Raw genomic sequence first — 14,477 nt, forward strand, 5'->3', positions numbered from 1 at the left:
TATGTGTGTGTATATGTGTGTGTGTGTGTGTATGTGTGTGTGTGTGTGTGTGTGTGTGTGTGTGTGTGTGTGTGTATGTGTGTGTGTATGTGTGTGTGTGTGTGTGTGTGTATGTGTATGTGTGTGTGTGCGTGTGTGTGTGCGTGTGTGTGTGCGTGTGTGTGTGTGTGTGTGTGTGTGTGTGTGTGTGTGTGTGTGTGTGTGTGTGTGTGTGTGTGTGTGTGTGTGTGTGTGTGTGTGTGTGTGTGTGTGTTCCCCCACTTCTAAGTATTCATACTGCTAATAAATACCGGTAGATACCAGTAATTCTAAGCTTACCAATACTTGTAACACTTATCGATTCTACTTCTAAAGTTCAGAAAGTAGCTAGGTTGTAAAATTTAGCTTGTGTCAGCTTAAGTGTCTGACGTTATCCCTCACTACCGCTTTACTCCTTGCACTCTCCTCTATGCTATTTCTACTCTAATTCTGGTAATGGCTTGCAGGAGTGAGTGACCAGTATCTAACAGTGATGCAGGACCAGACTCAATCTTGCAAAATGCAACCTCAACAGGTGAGCAATACTTGCGCTGACAGCGGTGTGATGACAAGTTGTGTGTGTATGTGTGTGTGTGTGTGTGTGTGTGTGTGTGTGTGTGTGTGTGTATTGTTTCCAATAAAAAAAAGTGTCATATCGCGTTTTAGTGGCTTAAACAGAATTTTTATTTGACATATATTTAGAACAAAAATATATTTTCTCTCATGGTTTACTTAGCTATTTATTCTCCTATTTTATTAACTGAAGCAACATCGAACTGATTAACTAGGATGTAAGACTAACGGTTACATTAAAGATCATTAGGGTTGAATACCTGGTCATTACAAGTTAATAATACCTGGTCAGTACAAGTTAATAATACCTAAACCCTAAAACATAAATTAAACTCTCGGCATTTATGTATTAAATTAATATATTATGTACTTAAACCTCAACATCAACATTTCTAGACGAGAATGTAAACATTAGACTGATAACTTTGCTCCCACTTAATTTAATGAAAAAAAACATTGATTTTATCCCTAAATTTATAATTTAAGCATAAATAACACTTTCTACGTACATAATAATATTCTCATGGATATCCTTACAAAAATCAATCTGCAAAACATTGTTAATAAGTCTTTTACAACGTTAATAAGTCTTTTACAATCAGAGCCATAGATTATTCCTTCATTTACGGAATATAATTACGTTACTTTGAGAAATCAAATACTGGGAAGTGTATCTACAGGGAAGAGCATTATCTGTGTCTTATTTGTAACGTTATTATAGTTCACTGGACTTAATGGAAAGATTTCAGTATTTTGTACCTCTGAGACGCGCATACAGTATCATCAGCAACACGTTATTACCAACATGCACATAGCTATATGTATACAAAATTTCTGTATGCAGCCTCTCATTAATACATACATTATGTACATCATACATACATACATTCATACATACACATGAATGTACGTGTGGGTGGGGGGAGGGAGGGTGTGGGAGTGGTTCACGTTACAGCACAATATGAGGGTTCTGGTATTATTGCAACCGCTTGGGAAGAGGGAGATGTTAGGGGGAGGCTGCAGGGTGGGGGAGAAGGAGAGGCTGCAAGGTGGGGGGAGAGGGGGAGGCTGCAAGGTGGGAGGAGAGGGAGAGGCTGCAAGGTGGGGGGAGAGGGGGAGGCTGCAAGGTGGGGGAGAGGGGGAGGCTGCAAGGTGGGGGAGAGGGGGAGGCTGCAAGGTGGGGGGAGAGGGGAAGGCTGCAGGGTGGGGGAGAGGGAACAGTAATGTTCGTGGGTAGAGATCATTACTGTGAAGGGAGAGAGTGAGGGAGGGAGGGAAGGAGGGAGGGAGGGAGGGTGAAGGGAGGGTGAAGGGAGGGTACACTACCGTCATGGCAGAACAGAACAAAGCCAAGGAAGGGGCGGGGGACACCACTGTGTACTGAAGGGGGTAAAGGAGGGCCACTGCTGTGTAGGGAAGGAACAATACTACTGTTTAAGAGAGGTCGACTCCTTTGTGTGGGGGAGCGCCAAACCAGTAGAGGCTCATACAGCTCCTGGGGAACGGAAGACATTCAGGCTTGATTCAAGGAATTGGAACAACAATTCAATTCCTTAGATCAAGAGCCCCTAACCAGCATCTTGGAACCTTCCATGAAGGGAGGGGTGGGGGGGGGGGCGGCGAGGCCACAACATCGACCTAGTGAACATCCTCCCTTACCTAATTAGCTCAGGTTATGCCTAAGTGTTACTTAATACGCGCACGTTCGTGACTTCTTCAGTATTAATGTGGGCGCTTCTAGTCATATTTGAATACAGAGGTGTATAAGAAGAGTAGCAAAAATGCGTAAGAAATAATTTAATCAATTACATTAAAATTCCATGGTTACATTACGCACTAATATGATATACAACCACATCAAAATGCTAAATATATTTTATATCAGAAATCGCAAGTTAAGAGAATTATTCTAATATATAACGTAATCCATTAGCAGACACGTTAACAAGTGCGTAACTTTATCGTTAAGGAAACAAGAGTGACTGCATCTAGACTCTCACTGACGAGCTCTCACTCATCATGTGTTGCATCTAGACTCTCACTGACGAGCTCTCACTCATCATGTGTTGCATCTAGACTCTCACTGACGAGCTCTCACTCATCATGTGTTGCATCTAGACTCTCACTGACGAGATTTTAGGAACATGTAGTATTGTGTGACCTGCTGAAGAAAAATACAGATGCATGGATAATATTCCAAAATTTTCTTCTCATAATTTTACGTTAATAAAGTTTAAAATTAAACCCTTAATGGTGTAGTTTTACAAATTAAGTTCTGAAGTTTTAATCATAATACTTTGACTATTAACTTTAATATGGCGGACTGCATATGGGATTCTGGCTCTAGAATTTTAATCCGGAAATTTGGAGAGTGAGTGCAGGTCTAAATCTGCAATTCTGGATGAACCATTAAACAAGATTTTTCTCTGGCACTTAAAATATATAGTTTGGTACGAAGTCTTAACTCTGGAACTATAAATTCGGAAATTTGATACGAAATTCCATTCTGGAACTACAGACATTGAACTCTATATCTAAACCATTTTCTGCAACAATGGGCAGAAGCGAGTGTGTTTGTTGTCATGCTGGCCTGTGTTTTTGTGACCGCCCTAGCCTTCTGATTGGACAAAGCAGAGCAAACAACAGACGCACAGGCATGGTGGGCGCTGATTGGTCCTTTCTCATAAGTTTTTTCCCCCCAGATTTCACCCTTGACTAGGCTAGATTGCATTTTGGTTGAGTTTAGAAAGGACAAGTGATGTTTAGGTTACCCACAAATTAAGCAGTATTATGTTAAGATTTTGACCAGGATCGGTGGTTAGATTTAGATCTAGTAAAAGTCTGAGATAAGTTTGGTTGGAGACTTGTAGGTCTTGAAATTACAAATGCCAAGATGGACTAGGACAGACGCGCACCATGCCATCATGCCCGTGTAGGTGGGACCATACCCGTGCAGGTGGGAGGTGGTGAAGACCACTGTCCGCTCTCCTGGCAGACAGCTTGGGCAGCGCCCCTCAGTGTGTGTCGGCGGGGGCAGGTGTACACAATACGGCCGCCTACACCCTGCCTGATCACCGTCACGCGCGGACTCGACTTACTCGACCTCAGGGGCGGCTCCGGGCACTGTATGTCTAGTGACGAGACATGGGATGGCAACTAGGGATAGGGGTGGATAGTTGGCCATTTAAGCCATCTGTCGATTGACGATGAATAATCTCTAACTCGCTCTATCTCAAAAATGGTTATCTCACTGCTTGTTGAATGATTTAAGATTATTTTATATAATGTGTTTAGCGAGATACGTAGCATTACATGGGAAAACACTAAGAGGGTCAGTTGCATGACTGATAGGGTGAAAAACACACTGTTAGTGAGCAGATGGCCGGGTTGCAAGGAAAGAGGAAAGATGAGGTATTTAGAGAAGGGGAAATGGAGGAGAAGTGAAAAATATTTAGCCTTTTTGGAATAAAAATGTTTGCTCCATTTTTAGTTGTATGAAATCGAGTAAATGACCATTCCCGTCCTCCCTGCTCAAACTGATCTACCAATACCGGATAATTACCTTTTATTACCTTTTCCCAAACCGACCTGTAATACCTGTTAGATTACTCCTGCTTCCCTCTTTCAAATTAGCCTACTTATTGCTGGTATTCTTTTTCAGACCCATTTTCCATTCAATTTCATTAGAACTCTCTTTTAACTGTTGAACTAATGGCCACCAAGATGCCAGTACTTCGGTCACTGCATATACCCCATCTGTACTTGTTCCTCAACACATGCAAGAGTTATACCTCATACCCTGGCTCCCTGTACCTCAACACATGCAAGAGTTATACCTCATACCCTGGCTCCCAGTACCTCAACACATGCAAAGAGTTATACCTCATACCCTGGCTCCCTGTACCTCAACACATGGAAGAGTTATACCTCATACACTGGCTCCCTGCACCTCAACACATGCAAGAGTTATACCTCATACCCTGGCTCCCAGTACCTCAACACATGCAAGAGTTATACCTCATACCCTGGCTCTCAGTACCTCAACACATGCAAGAGTTATACCTCATACCCTGGCTCCCAGTACCTCAACACATGCAAAGAGTTATACCTCATACCCTGGCTCCCAGTACCTCAACACATGCAAAGAGTTATACCTCATACCCTGGCTCCCTGTACCTCAACACATGCAAGAGTTATACCTCATACCCTGGCTCCCTGTACCTCAACACATGCAAGAGTTATACCTCATACCCTGGCTCCCAGTACCTCAACACATGCAAAGAGTTATACCTCATACCCTGGCTCCCTGTACCTCAACACATGCAAGAGTTATACCTCATACCCTGGCTCCCTGTACCTCAACACATGCAAGAGTTATACCTCATACCCTGGCTCCCAGTACCTCAACACATGCAAAGAGTTATACCTCATACCCTGGCTCTCAGTACCTCAACACATGCAAGAGTTATACCTCATACCCTGGCTCCCAGTACATCAACACATGCAAGAGTTATACCTCATACCCTGGCTCCCTGCACCTCAACACGCGCAAGGGTTATACCTCATACCCTGGCTCCCTGTACCTCAACACATGGAAGAGTTATACCTCATACCCTGGCTCCCTGCACCTCAACACATGTAAGAGTTATACCTCATACCCTGGCTCCCTGTACCTCAACACATGCAAGAGTTATACCTCATACCCTGGCTCCCAGTACATCAACACATGCAAGAGTTATACCTCATACCCTGGCTCCCTGTACCTCAACACATGCAAGAGTTATACCTCATACCCTTGCCTCCAGCACCTCAACACATGCAAGAGTTATACTTCATACCCTGGCTCCCAGTACCTCAACACATGCAAGAGTTATACCTCATACCCTGGCTCCCTGTACCACAACACATGCAAGAGTTATACCTCATACCCTTGCCTCCAGCACCTCAACACATGCAAGAGTTATACCTCATACCCTGGCTCTCTCTACCTCAACACATGCAGGAGTTATGCCTCATACCCTGGCTCCCTGTACCTCAACACATGCAAGAGTTATACCTCATACCCTGGCTCCATGTACCTCAACACATGCAAGAGTTATACATCATACCCTGGCTCTCTCTACCTCAACACATGCAGGAGTTATGCCTCATACCCTGGCTCCCAGTACCTCAACACATGCAAGAGTTATACCACATACCCTGGCTCCATGTACCTCAACACATGCAAGAGTTATACCTCATACCCTGGCTCTCTCTACCTCAACACATGCAGGAGTTATGCCTCATACCCTGGCTCCCTGTACCTCAACACATGCAAGAGTTATACCTCATACCCTGACTCCCTGTACCTCAACACATGCAAGAGTTATACCTCATACCCTGGCTCTCTCTACCTCAACATATGCAGGAGTTATGCCTCATACCCTGGCTCCCTGTACCTCAACACATGCAAGAGTTATACCTCATACCCTGGCTCTCTGTACCTCAACACATGCAAGAGTTATACCTCATACCCTGGCTCCCTGTACCTCAACACATGCAAGAGTTATACCTCATACCCTGGCTCTCTCTACCTCAACACATGCAGGAGTTATGCCTCATACCCTGGCTCCCTGTACCTCAACACATGCAAGAGTTATACCTCATACCCTGGCTCCCTGTACCTCAACACATGCAAGAGTTTTACCTCATACCCTGGCTCTCTCTACCTCAACATATGCAGGAGTTATGCCTCATACCCTGGCTCCCTGCACCTCAACACATGCAAGAGTTATACCTCATACCCTGGCTTCCACTACCTCACCACATGCAAGAGTTATACCTCATACCCTGGCTCCCTGTAACTCAACATATGTTAGAGTTATACCTCAACAAATGCAGGAGTTATGCCTCATACCCTGGCTCCCTGTACCTCAACACATGCAAGAGTTATACCTCATATCCTGGCTCCCTGTACCTCAACACATGCAAGAGTTACACCTCATACCCTGGCTCCCAGTACCTCAATACATGCAAGAGTTATACCTCATACCCTGGCTCCCTGTACCTCAACACATGCAAGAGTTATACCTCATACCCTGGCTCCCAGTACCTCAACACATGCAAGAGTTATACCTCATACCCTGGTTCCCTGTACCTCAACACATGCAAGAGTTATACCTCATACCCTGGCTCTCAGTACCTCAACACATGCAAGAGTTATACCTCATACCCTGGCTCCCAGTACCTCAACACTTGCAAGAGTTATGCCTTATACCCTGGCTCCCAGTATCTCAACACATGCAAGAGTTATGCCTTATACCCTGGCTCCCTGTACCTCAACACATGCAAGAGTTATACCTCATACCCTGGCTCCCAGTACCTCAACACATGCAAGAGTTATACCTCATACCCTGGCTCCCTGTACCTCAACACATGCAAGAGTTATACCTCATACCCTGGCTCTCAGTACCTCAACACATGCAAGAGTTATACCTCATACCCTGGCTCCCAGTACCTCAACACATGCAAGAGTTATACCTCATACCCTGGCTCCCAGTACCTCAACACATGCAAGAGTTATACCTCATACCCTGGCTCCCTGTACCTCAACACATGCAAGAGTTATACCTCATACCCTGGCTCTCTCTACCTCAACACATGCAAGAGTTATACCTCATACCCTGGCTCCCTGTACCTCAACACATGCAAGAGTTATACCTCATACCCTGGCTCTCTCTACCTCAACACATGCAGGAGTTATGCCTCATACCCTGGCTCCCTGTACCTCAACACATGCAAGAGTTATACCTCATACCCTGGCTCCCTGTACCTCAACACATGCAAGAGTTTTACCTCATACCCTGGCTCTCTCTACCTCAACATATGCAGGAGTTATGCCTCATACCCTGGCTCCCTGCACCTCAACACATGCAAGAGTTATACCTCATACCCTGGCTTCCACTACCTCACCACATGCAAGAGTTATACCTCATACCCTGGCTCCCTGTAACTCAACATATGTTAGAGTTATACCTCAACACATGCAGGAGTTATGCCTCATACCCTGGCTCCCTGTACCTCAACACATGCAAGAGTTATACCTCATATCCTGGCTCCCTGTACCTCAACACATGCAAGAGTTAGACCTCATACCCTGGCTCCCAGTACCTCAATACATGCAAGAGTTATACCTCATACCCTGGCTCCCTGTACCTCAACACATGCAAGAGTTATACCTCATACCCTGGCTCCCAGTACCTCAACACATGCAAGAGTTATACCTCATACCCTGGCTCCCTGTACCTCAACACATGCAAGAGTTATACCTCATACCCTGGCTCTCAGTACCTCAACACATGCAAGAGTTATACCTCATACCCTGGCTCCCAGTACCTCAACACATGCAAGAGTTATGCCTTATACCCTGGCTGTCTCTACCTCAACACATGCACGAGTTATACCTCATACCCTGGCTCTCAGTACCTCAACACATGCAAGAGTTATACCTCATACCCTGGCTCCCAGTATCTCAACACATGCAAGAGTTATGCCTTATACCCTGGCTCCCTGTACCTCAACACATGCAAGAGTTATACCTCATACCCTGGCTCCCAGTACCTCAACACATGCAAGAGTTATACCTCATACCCTGGCTCCCTGTACCTCAACACATGCAAGAGTTATACCTCATACCCTGGCTCTCAGTACCTCAACACATGCAAGAGTTATACCTCATACCCTGGCTCCCAGTACCTCAACACATGCAAGAGTTATACCTCATACCCTGGCTCCCAGTACCTCAACACATGCAAGAGTTATACCTCATACCCTGGCTCCCTGTACCTCAACACATGCAAGAGTTATACCTCATACCCTGGCTCCCTGTACCTCAACACATGCAAGAGTTATACCTCATACCCTGGCTCCCTGTACCTCAACACATGCAAGAGTTATACCTCATACCCTGGCTCTCTCTACCTCAACACATGCAGGAGTTATGCCTCATACCCTGGCTCCCTGTACCTCAACACATGCAAGAGTTATACCTCATACCCTGGCTCCCTGTACCTCAACACATGCAAGAGTTTTACCTCATACCCTGGCTCTCTCTACCTCAACATATGCAGGAGTTATGCCTCATACCCTGGCTCCCTGCACCTTAACACATGCAAGAGTTATACCTCATACCCTGGCTTCCACTACCTCACCACATGCAAGAGTTATACCTCATACCCTGGCTCCCTGTAACTCAACATATGTTAGAGTTATACCTCAACACATGCAGGAGTTATGCCTCATACCCTGGCTCCCTGTACCTCAACACATGCAAGAGTTATACCTCATATCCTGGCTCCCTGTACCTCAACACATGCAAGAGTTACACCTCATACCCTGGCTCCCAGTACCTCAATACATGCAAGAGTTATACCTCATACCCTGGCTCCCTGTACCTCAACACATGCAAGAGTTATACCTCATACCCTGGCTCCCAGTACCTCAACACATGCAAGAGTTATACCTCATACCCTGGCTCCCTGTACCTCAACACATGCAAGAGTTATACCTCATACCCTGGCTCTCAGTACCTCAACACATGCAAGAGTTATACCTCATACCCTGGCTCCCAGTACCTCAACACATGCAAGAGTTATGCCTTATACCCTGGCTGTCTCTACCTCAACACATGCACGAGTTATACCTCATACCCTGGCTCTCAGTACCTCAACACATGCAAGAGTTATACCTCATACCCTGGCTCCCAGTATCTCAACACATGCAAGAGTTATGCCTTATACCCTGGCTCCCTGTACCTCAACACATGCAAGAGTTATACCTCATACCCTGGCTCCCAGTACCTCAACACATGCAAGAGTTATACCTCATACCCTGGCTCCCTGTACCTCAACACATGCAAGAGTTATACCTCATACCCTGGCTCTCAGTACCTCAACACATGCAAGAGTTATACCTCATACCCTGGCTCCCAGTACCTCAACACATGCAAGAGTTATACCTCATACCCTGGCTCCCAGTACCTCAACACATGCAAGAGTTATACCTCATACCCTGGCTCCCTGTACCTCAACACATGCAAGAGTTATACCTCATACCCTGGCTCTCAGTACCTCAACACATGCAAGAGTTATACCTCATACCCTGGCTCTCAGTACCTCAACACATGCAAGAGTTATACCTCATACCCTGGCTCCCTGTACCTCAACACATGCAAGAGTTATACCTCATACCCTGGCTCTCAGTACCTCAACACATGCAAGAGTTATACCTCATACCATGGCTCCCTGTACCTCAACACATGCAAGAGTTATACCTCATACCCTGGCTCTCAGTACCTCAACACATGCAAGAGTTATTCCTCATACCGTGGCTCCCAGTACCTCAACACATGCAAGAGTTATACCTCATACCCTGGCTCCCTGTACCTCAACACATGCAAGAGTTATACCTCATACCCTGGCTCCCAGTACCTCAACACATGCAAGAGTTATACCTCATACCCTGGCTCCCAGTACCTCAACACATGCAAGAGTTATACCTCATACCCTGGCTCCCAGTACCTCAACACATGCAAGAGTTATACCTCATACCCTGGCTCCCTGTACCTCAACACATGCAAGAGTTATACCTCATACCCTGGCTCTCAGTACCTCAACACATGCAAGAGTTATACCTCATACCCTGGCTCCCAGTACCTCAACACATGCAAGAGTTATACCTCATACCCTGGCTCCCAGTACCTCAACACATGCAAGAGTTATACCTCATACCCTGGCTCCCAGTACCTCAACACATGCAAGAGTTATACCTCATACCCTGGCTCCCAGTACCTCAACACATGCAAGAGTTATACCTCATACCCTGGCTCCCAGTACCTCAATGTACACAGAAGTTATTTGTGACCAGGGGAAACTATTTTTTTTATAGTTAGAATTTTATAGGTATTAGCTGTCTCCTCTGAATTTATATTGTTTTTCGTACAAAGTTCCGGTGTAGTGAAGGTCGGGTCTCCTCAGATCGGCTTCAAACCTTTCAACATTTTTGTATTCTATTTAAATGAAAATTTGGGTTATTGGAGTGTGAATATGCCGACGACATAAAAAGAATGTGTGTAGCGTAAGGTGTATGAATGATAATTGGCTGAAATTAGGGTGAATCAGTTTCTTTGTATCACTGGAGAAAGTTTTTTTGGATGAACTTCGTACTTTCAACACTGGAGTATTTATCTCAGAGAAATATTCACATTGTTATCGGACTTTGTAAGTGCCAGTTTGTTAAGATTTATTAAACAAAGTAGAATGTTGGTTTTACATGTGATAAACTAGAGAATGCTTCTTCCGATCTACTTCAAACTCTGATCAGTGGTATAATAAAGTCAGTGGAAGGCTCAAACTATTGTCTAGTTGTACACTGCCAATTTTTTACTTGCTGCACAAACACTGATTCCGACTACCGATTTATTTTAGAGTGTTTCTTTATATCTGGTTCATATTTTACCTAAAAAAGGGTCCAGATTTATTGAAATTTGTAGATGTCAGTTTACAAATTTTATGAAAGATAGAAATGTCTTTTATAGCGACACGAAAAAGATCTGGTCAGTAACTTAGCCTCAGCTCCTTCAAAAGACCTATGAGCAATGAAGCTATCCCAGCTATTCCAAAAAGTTTAGAAGTTATCAACACCTCAAAAGTCACAAGAGCTGTAGAACAATGTCCTCAGGCTAGGTTAGGTAAGGCTTGTCAGGAAACAGGACAAGTGTTTCCTGATATGAGTCTGGAAACACTTGTCCTGGGCCAGCAGCTGGAACTTTTGATAATCTGACCGAGGACTTCCACTGCCTTACCGTCCATCCCTTAAATTTTTTTTTTCCCCTCAATAACGTCCTCAAAAAAAGACTCTTTAATACAAGGTAATATACACGTTGTAAGCTTTTTAAATTAGGAACGTGTACGTTATGATTTGCAAAATTTATGAAATATAAGCAGATGTGTTGCCATACACTGAGATGTGCAAGAGCACAGCACTTGACCATAAATGTGTACTTAAAAACACGAATAAACTTAAATTTTTTAAATTTTGATTAAATGTATAGTCGTCCAAACAGTTAAAGTGAATTTGCTCGGAATTGTTCGGAATTATTAGAGTACGAGGCTCATATTATTCTGAATATGAAAGAGAAATTGCTCAGGGCTCCAGAAGGGTAGGTATCTGTCTAGTAACAATATAGTATTGAGAGCTTCAAGCTGACCAGAAATGGTATTCTCAAATTTAAACACACGAATCAGTATCCGATTTTGTTTAATAAATTTGACAGATTGGCAAATTAACATATACACAGCCTAATAATAATGTGGACCTCACTTTCAGAAAAATGCTCCATGATAGAAATTTTGAAACTATCGAAAGAGGCAATCTCCAGTTACTGCATGGAAAATAAAAGTTGGCTAATTTGCACCTATAAAGCCTATAGCGGTATTAAACCTTTTTCTGTAAGCCAAGAATCTCTCCAGAGACACATTTTCATATTATCACGTTGAAAACATACGTAAATTTTTAATAACATTGCGTAATTGGGACACACAAAGCCATTGAAACTAACTTTTTTGGGTCACAACATCAATCGAGAGAGGTATCTCCATAGCCTATAATCCCAGGCTCCTGGGTTTGAATCCCAGGCGAGAGGTCCAGCAGCTGTGCCACAACTATCCTCAAGACACTTAATACCTACAAATCAACCATCCTAATGGATCCAAGAATTGGAAATCAATACCCTTAAAAGGCCAAAAAGGCTCGCAAATTAACACCATAAAAAGGCCTAAAAATATACATCAACAACCTCAAGAATCACAACTGTGGATCAACAACCTCAAGAATCACAACTGTGGATCAACAACCTCAAGAATCACACCTGTAGATTAACAACCTCAAGAATCACACCTGTGGATCAACAACCTCAAGAATCACAACTGTGGATCAACAACCTCAAGAATCACAACTGTGGATCAACAACCTCAAGAATCACAACTGTGGATCAACAACCTCAAGAATCACAACTGTAGATTAACAACCTCAAGAATCACACCTGTGGATCAACAACCTCAAGAATCACAACTGTGGATCAACAACCTCAAGAATCACACCTGTAGATTAACAACCTCAAGAATCACAACTGTGGATCAACAACCTCAAGAATCACACCTGTAGATTAACAACCTCAAGAATCACACCTGTGGATCAACAACCTCAAGAATCACACCTGTAGATTAACAACCTCAAGAATCACACCTGTGGATCAACAACCTCAAGAATCACACCTGTAGATCAACAACCTCAAGAATCACACCTGTAGATTAACAACCTCAAGAATCACACCTGTGGATCAACAACCTCAAGAATCACACCTGTATATCAACAACCTCAAGAATCACACCTGTAGATTAACAACCTCAAGAATCACACCTGTGGATCAACAACCTCAAGAATCACAACTGTGAATCAACAACCTCAAGAATTACAACTGTGGATCAACAACCTCAAGAATCACACCTGTAGATTAACAACCTCAAGAATCACAACTGTGGATCAACAACCTCAAGAATCACACCTGTAGATTAACAACCTCAACAATCACACCTGTGGATCAACAACCTCAAGAATCACACCTGTAGATTAACAACCTCAAGAATCACACCTGTGGATCAACAACCTTAAGAATCACACCTGTAGATTAACAACCTCAAGAATCACAACTGTAGATCAACAACCTCAAGAATCACAACTGTAGATCAACAACCTCAAGAATCACACCTGTAGATCAACAACCTCAAGAATCACACCTGTAGGTCAACAACCTCAAGAATCACAACTATAGATCAACAACCTCAAGAATCACAACTGTAGATCAACAACCTCAAGAATCACAACTGTGGATCAACAACCTCAAGAATCACAACTGTGGATCAACAACCTCAAGAATCACAACTGTGGATTAACAACCTCAAGAATCACAACTGTAGATCAACAACCTCAAGAATCACACCTGTAGATCAACAACCTCAAGAATCACACATGTAGATCAACAACCTCAAGAATCACACCTGTGGATCAACAACCTCAAGAATCACACCTGTAGATCAACAACCTCAAGAATCACACCTGTAGATTAACAACCTCAAGAATCACACCTGTGGATCAACAACCTCAAGAATCACAACTGTGGATCAACAACCTCAAGAATCACAACTGTGGATCAACAACCTCAAGAATCACACCTGTAGATTAACAACCTCAAGAATCACAACTGTGGATCAACAACCTCAAGAATCACACCTGTAGATTAACAACCTCAAGAATCACACCTGTGGATCAACAACCTCAAGAATCACACCTGTAGATTAACAACCTCAAGAATCACACCTGTGGATCAACAACCTTAAGAATCACACCTGTAGATTAACAACCTCAAGAATCACAACTGTAGATCAACAACCTCAAGAATCACAACTGTAGATCAACAACCTCAAGAATCACACCTGTAGATCAACAACCTCAAGAATCACACCTGTAGATCAACAACCTCAAGAATCACAACTGTGGATCAACAACCTCAAGAATCACAACTGTGGATTAACAACCTCAAGAATCACAACTGTAGATCAACAACCTCAAGAATCACACCTGTAGATCAACAACCTCAAGAATCACACATGTAGATCAACAACCTCAAGAATCACACCTGTAGATCAACAACCTCAAGAATCACAACTGTAGATCAACAACCTCAAGAATCACAACTGTGGATCAACAACCTCAAGAATCACACCTGTGGATCAACAACTTTAAGAATCACACCTGTAGATTAACAACCTCAAGAATCACAACTGTAGATC

The 14,477-nt window shown here is 43.6% G+C and overlaps 1 protein-coding gene across 5 annotated transcripts in view; it reads right to left on the minus strand.

Annotated features, from left to right (window-relative positions):
• Hasp (Hig-anchoring scaffold protein) overlaps positions 1 to 14,477 on the minus strand; it is an 809,679-nt gene that overhangs the window by 35,937 nt on the left and 759,265 nt on the right. For 4 of the 5 annotated variants that reach the window (XM_070079939.1, XM_070079933.1, XM_070079937.1 and 1 more), the window contains one exon: positions 3,540 to 3,722. The exons of the other annotated variant lie outside the window; for it this stretch is intronic. In XM_070079939.1, coding sequence (XP_069936040.1) covers positions 3,540 to 3,722 — 183 coding nt within the window. The remainder of the gene's footprint in view (positions 1 to 3,539; positions 3,723 to 14,477) is intronic. 5 annotated transcript variants of the gene reach the window in all.

Source organism: Cherax quadricarinatus, chromosome 6, assembly GCF_038502225.1.
Source record: "Cherax quadricarinatus isolate ZL_2023a chromosome 6, ASM3850222v1, whole genome shotgun sequence".
Classification (NCBI taxonomy): domain Eukaryota; kingdom Metazoa; phylum Arthropoda; class Malacostraca; order Decapoda; family Parastacidae; genus Cherax; species Cherax quadricarinatus.